Raw genomic sequence first — 5834 nt, forward strand, 5'->3', positions numbered from 1 at the left:
TAAGAAGGATAATATAATGAACTTGTGAACATTCATACAAGCTTATTGTTGCTCTACATCGTCTGAAACTAAATTTTCTAAGAGAAAGAACCATAGAAAAATCTTAGATTTTATTATATTATCTGTATCCTCTCCTTGATAGTTATCATCTATATTTTCTCTTAACACTCATTGTGTTGTACATTATGAAGAGAATCAAAACACTTGGTGTTTAGCTCAGTTGAGTTAAACACTCTAGACAATTGTCTAGGATTGAACCAAAAATGGTTAAAATACTTGTATACCAAGAGTGATTAAACTTAGACTAGTCGTGTTGACTAGGTGAACCATGAGTGATGATAATACTCGTTGTAAACCTAAAGAGATAAAACTTGTGTAATATTTTTGAAGATTAGTGAAACCCCTTAAGAGTTCTTAAGGGATAACTGGACGTAGCTCAGGTTGAGTGAATCAGTATAAAATTTATGCTTTATTGTTTTGCTTCTTCAAACATTTTCCTTAAAACTATTTTTAAAGACAATCGTCTAAACATATATTTTGACTATCAATCTTTTGAAAACCTATCAGATGTTGATTTGCGAAAAAATTTAAAAATACTATTCAACCCCTCCCCCTAGTGTTTTCTTGTGATTTTACATTCCCTGTCAAAAGAGTGAAGGCGCTAACCATGTAGGCATTTTATTTTTCAAGAAAGTGGCAAGACTACATGCCATTTCAAGGAGCATTACATCCGATAGAGATGTAAAAATTGTCAGCCATTTTTGGAAGGTATTGTAAGGTAAGTTAGGTATAAAACTTCTCTTCTCTAAAATGTGTAATCCTCAAAGAGATGGATAAATCAGAGTGGTAAATCAAACTCTTTTTCAACTCCTTGGATGATTTATAAATAAAAATTTGTGAACTTTGGAGGAATGGATACCTCATGTGGGATTTGGTTATAATAGGGTAGTTCATTCTACTACTTGTATGTCTCCATTTGAGGTAGTCTATGGTTTTAACTCACTAAGTCCCTTAGATTTGTTGCCTTTTGCCTAATATTGATTTTATGACTAACAAAGATGGTCTTGTCAAAGCTAATATTTTTTAGTAACTTGCATAAGGAAGTGAAGGCACAAATTGAAAATAAGACGAAGAAACTGGCTTCTAAAGCTAAGTAAAGGATACACCTTAGGAATGAAAGGTTTCCTTCCAAAAGGAAATCTAAGCTCCTTCCTAGAGGAAATCTAAGCTCTTTCCGAAAAGAAATCTAAGCTCCTTCCTAGAAGAGATTGACCTTTTCAAGTTCTTAAGAGAATTAATGATAATGCTTACATTTTGATCTACCTAATGATTATGGAGTAAGTTACAGTTTCAACATTAATGACTTGTATCCGTTTGATGAAGGTACTAATTTGAGGAAAAATTCGCTTTAAGAAAGGAATGATAAATGACTATCCATTGATCCTATAAAAGAAGAACTTGAGGAAGAGTTATTGCAATTCAAAAGACCTAACAAGGTCAATAAGCAAACATTTAGAAGAACAAATATTCTCGAGATTCATGATGTTCCATGAAGATTGTAATTCAAAGGACATGAAAATCATGGCTTGGAGTACAATTATAGAATAGTTTAGATAATTCAAAGTATTTGTAATTTTCTTATAATTTTTAAGTAGGTTGTTTCTGTTTTTAAATTTTTAAGTTATTTTTGGGTATAATGTGTTTGGGTTTTCTTTTAGGGTTTCTTATGTGGGTTAAGCATTTGTGGCTTTATATAGGGACAACAAATACATATTGGTTGGTCAATAAATGAATTTTGAATTCAATAAGAGAGAATTCTCTTGGTTCTTGTCATAGAACTTTAATTCTTATCAAAGATAGACTTCTTAGTGAAAAATCTTCATTGACTCATTAATCTACTAGATTGTGATGTCCTAACTCTGGTTCTTATCAAACATGAAAATCTTTATAATGAATCTTCATTGACTCATCAATATGCTAGATTGTGATATCCTCATCTTAGTCTTAATTTCACGTTCTTCTATGATTTATTTTTGTTTGTCTCTTAAAAATTCAAATTTACAAACAATATTATTTTTTCCTGGACAGAATCGTATCACTAATATTAGATTTCCTTGCACCACATCACCTTCACTTTGCAATTCATTCACCCTTTGCACCTCCATTGCCTTAATTTTCGAGAGCTTCAACTGATGCACTCTATTTTGGTTCATAGGTTCCTCACAACCAATGTTGTATGTCATAGTTTCCTCACGCCTGATAATCCTTTAAAAGGAATAAGTGTCATAAGACAGTGTCTCACCAAATCAAGCCATAAGTACAATTTTAAATAACAATCTATAAGCATGACTTTGGCAACAACATCTAAGTTTCTTGTATTACATCACAAATTGCGACCACATTTATAATCAACTTTTAACAATATCCAATATTACAATATTATCTAAACCGAATGCATGTGAAAAGCATAATGAATTCTACAATGATTTTTCATTTTAGATTTTACAATCTGACATATGTATTTCACGATAATCCATAATATATAAAAAGTATAAAAGATTGAGATACCAACATTTATTTAGTGTTAATAAAAATTATCTTGGTAAAATAGAATAAATTAGACTCAAAACTAATGATGTTTTCTGGAATTGTATTTTTGTATAAAATTCCACACAAATTTTCTTTTCATTTTAATAAAATTATACTTTCACTAAAGTAGTACCTTCTAAGTTGAAAAAAAGAACATTATATTTTTTAATTGAATTTTTATTATTTAATTATTTTAAGGTGACATGAATATTATTTCATATAATCATTTTAATGTCTTCATATTTGAAAAAAAATGATATTAACGCCTTACATTTTTTAAAACGTGCAAAGAGAAAAATAAAATAATCAAGTTATTCAATTAACAAAAAATTAAAAATCATAACTTATTTAAAAAATATAAATTTTTTAAATACTTAATAGACAACAAGTTTAATAAAAATTTAATTAAAAATATTTAAATTTATAAAAACTTAAAATTTAATTAAATTTAAAAAATGTAGAAAATATTATATATAGAACATGATGCTAAATAAAAATGTACGATTTCTTTAATTTTATTATTTAAAATGTTTTGTAGAGTGTATACCACCGTGAAAGGGCTAATAAAATAGTTTCAAAAAGAAAAGAAAAATACATAAAAGGGTAATGTAATGATTTAGTTGAAACCATGGCCATTGCGTGAGAAGCATCCCAAAGACTTCCGAGTGACGCCAATAATACCCTCACCTTTTCTCCCTTCTCCCCCTCTCACCCTTTCTCTATATAAACAGATTTCTGTGTACGATTTGGTGACTCACTGCAACGGCATGGAGGATAGTTTCAGAGTGCGAGTAGAGAGAGCCTTTGGTTCTCTTCCAATACCCTCTTCTTCTATCAACTCTCTGTGGTCTCTCACCGAAGACGAAATCGATAACGCACGCTCCAAACGAACCCTCCAACCCCAACCCTACCCTTTTTCCAGTTCGCGGGTTCAGCCGGAGGACCTAGACGATCTTGAAGACGACGACGTCGACGAAGAAGCACCACGTGGACCCTCTAAACCCCCCGATTACGATGATGAACAGTGGCAGATTAGGTCTGGTATTGGCCAAGATTGCACCCTCGATTACGAGGTATATATACCATTCATCCCTCTTTATTCTTTCCCCCCAATAATATTTTATCATGAACTAACATTATGCAGTTATAATTTTAATTCAACCAATTTGATGATGAAAATTGCTTCTTTTTTTCCTTTTTGAAAAAAAAAAATCATTTAGACCTGCGATGAAGGAAAGCTTTTTCCTTTTAATTTGGGTTTACTATCCCTCTTTTTTGTGTGTGAGGAAATTGTGTAGGAAGAAGATTTAAATATATAAGAGTCTGTTACTGTTACCACTTAGTCCCCCCATGGGTTCACTGTTGTTCCACCTTAACTAGTGGTCTCTAAATTTGAGGGTTTTTTGGTTTAATGTGAAAATTTGTGTAGGAAGATGAGTTTATTGAAGAGTATATTATGAAGGTGATGGACTAAGATTGTATACTTAAATTTCATATATAATGAAACACATGGATCTAATCGGATGGGGTTGTTTCATTTTAGTTAAATGGTTTTGTGTTTGAACCCATGGTATGCCTGCACCAAATTCCTTTTATTGTGGTTGTTATCATTTGTGTAAGCAAATATATAATTAAACTTGAGAAGGGCTATCTGTTTTTTCTCTGTGATTCTTGTTTTGTTGTCAGTTTTTGTTACCAGTTTTTCACTGTCAAAGTTTGGATTGGAAAAGAAAATTGAGTGAATCACACTTTATGTAGGAAGAGGAAGATCAATATGACAAACAGGCTATTGGGAAAGAGGATTCGGGTGATCGTGTGTACATGAAGGATGTAAAGGACGATGGAGTTGAGATTAGTTCTAGCAGTGTTTTCCCCACCTCGTTTAGAGATTTTGTGCGAGATCCGCGTGCAAATCATTTGGCTGCAAGGATTAAGCTGAAGCAGGATGATGAAGCCGCTAAAAAGATAGATGCTCTACATGTCTCTGAGAAATCCACACCAGACGTAGGCAGTGGCGGAGATGCTACTAATCCCAAGTCAATTTTGAAGAGTAAGGATAATTCTGGGGAGTCCAGGCCTCAGAAACGGGTTCGGTTTGACCCTGAATGTGATGATAAAGATAATTATGATGATGATGGGCACGAAGAAGCTAGGGATGTTCGCATGAAGACCTCTTCAATGGAAGAGGTTCCTGCTTCGGACCAGTTGTCAAAGTCACAGGAATTTAATTTAGCAGTTCCGGATTACATTCGAAATCCTTCCAGATACACTCGATATACCTTTGATGATTCTCCTAGTGAAATGGATGACAAATCAAACAAGGAAGCATACATGAGCTTCCTTTCGCAGTTGAATAAGGGAACTGCATCTCAAGCGGATGATGTTCTGGATGATCTTCCATCTGTAACCTTTATATCAAAGAAGAAATCCGGTGATTCCTGTATGCGTGACAGTGAGATGGTTTCAAAGCACAAGCTTGATGATGGCGCCCTGAATAGAATAAGCTTCCCTGTTGGCATTGCTGCTGGTGACTCTGAAAACAGTGACGTTTCTGCAATGGAGGAGGATGAACAAGAAGTTGGGGATGTTAAAAAGAGCATGCAGAAGTTCAACCGCAAGTACAGGAAGAAAACCCAAGAGGAGTTGGAGGAGCCAATTGTGTAATATGGTGTAGTTAGTTAAGAAACCTGTGTTATTTGCCATAATCAGACTTGTACCTTTTCCCCCTTTGTGTCTCTCAGACTAATGGTCCCATTCATACATTTGTTGAACGACATCATGCGCCTTCAGTTTCTGGATGGATAACTGCTGTAGATGTACACTTTAACTCAAGCTTTATAACAAGAGGTAAAGATTAAGATGTGTTAAAATATTCGTATGTTTAAGAGTATCAAATGCTGAAGAGTTGCCCGTAATTTTCATTTGGTTTAATTCGTTAATTTCAATCTGTTTCGCTGAGTTTATAATGTGGCATGTTACAATTACTTTTTTAGGTTGTATATTACAATTGTATGCAAGAATTAAAAGCATGTGTGTAAAGTTGAATCACGACATTGGGACCCTCAGACAGGAATTGTGTCGTTTATTTCCTACAATGGAGTAAAAGACTGTCACTTCTTTCACCCCAATTATTTCTTCTGCACCTCCCCAATAATTTTAATATCCACTCTACCAGGTAAAAGGTAAATCCTAATTTTCATCCCCATCGATGCATCTCCATCCATTGAAAAGAAAAAACACGTGCA

General features: G+C 33.5%; 1 protein-coding gene across 1 annotated transcript; it reads left to right on the plus strand.

The window, feature by feature from the left end:
* The first annotated feature begins 3209 nt into the window (after positions 1–3209).
* LOC108326858 (uncharacterized) lies at positions 3210–5365 on the plus strand. The gene is made up of 2 exons (XM_017560449.2): positions 3210–3662; positions 4348–5365. The coding sequence occupies exons 1-2, from the start codon at positions 3357–3359 to the stop codon at positions 5251–5253; spliced, it is 1212 nt and encodes a 403-aa protein (XP_017415938.1). The 5' UTR covers positions 3210–3356; the 3' UTR covers positions 5254–5365.
* The last annotated feature ends 469 nt before the right edge of the window (positions 5366–5834 follow it).

Source organism: Vigna angularis, chromosome 2, assembly GCF_016808095.1.
Source record: "Vigna angularis cultivar LongXiaoDou No.4 chromosome 2, ASM1680809v1, whole genome shotgun sequence".
In the NCBI taxonomy this organism is placed as follows: Eukaryota; Viridiplantae; Streptophyta; class Magnoliopsida; order Fabales; family Fabaceae; genus Vigna; species Vigna angularis.

Bases quoted from the DNA above. Each gene is read 5' to 3' on its own strand.
- LOC108326858 (XM_017560449.2), top strand. From the start codon at position 3,357: ATGGAGGATAGTTTCAGAGTGCGAGTAGAGAGAGCCTTTGGTTCTCTT. The intron at 3,663-4,347 runs GTATATATACCA...CACTTTATGTAG, and splicing joins ATTGCACCCTCGATTACGAG to GAAGAGGAAGATCAATATGA.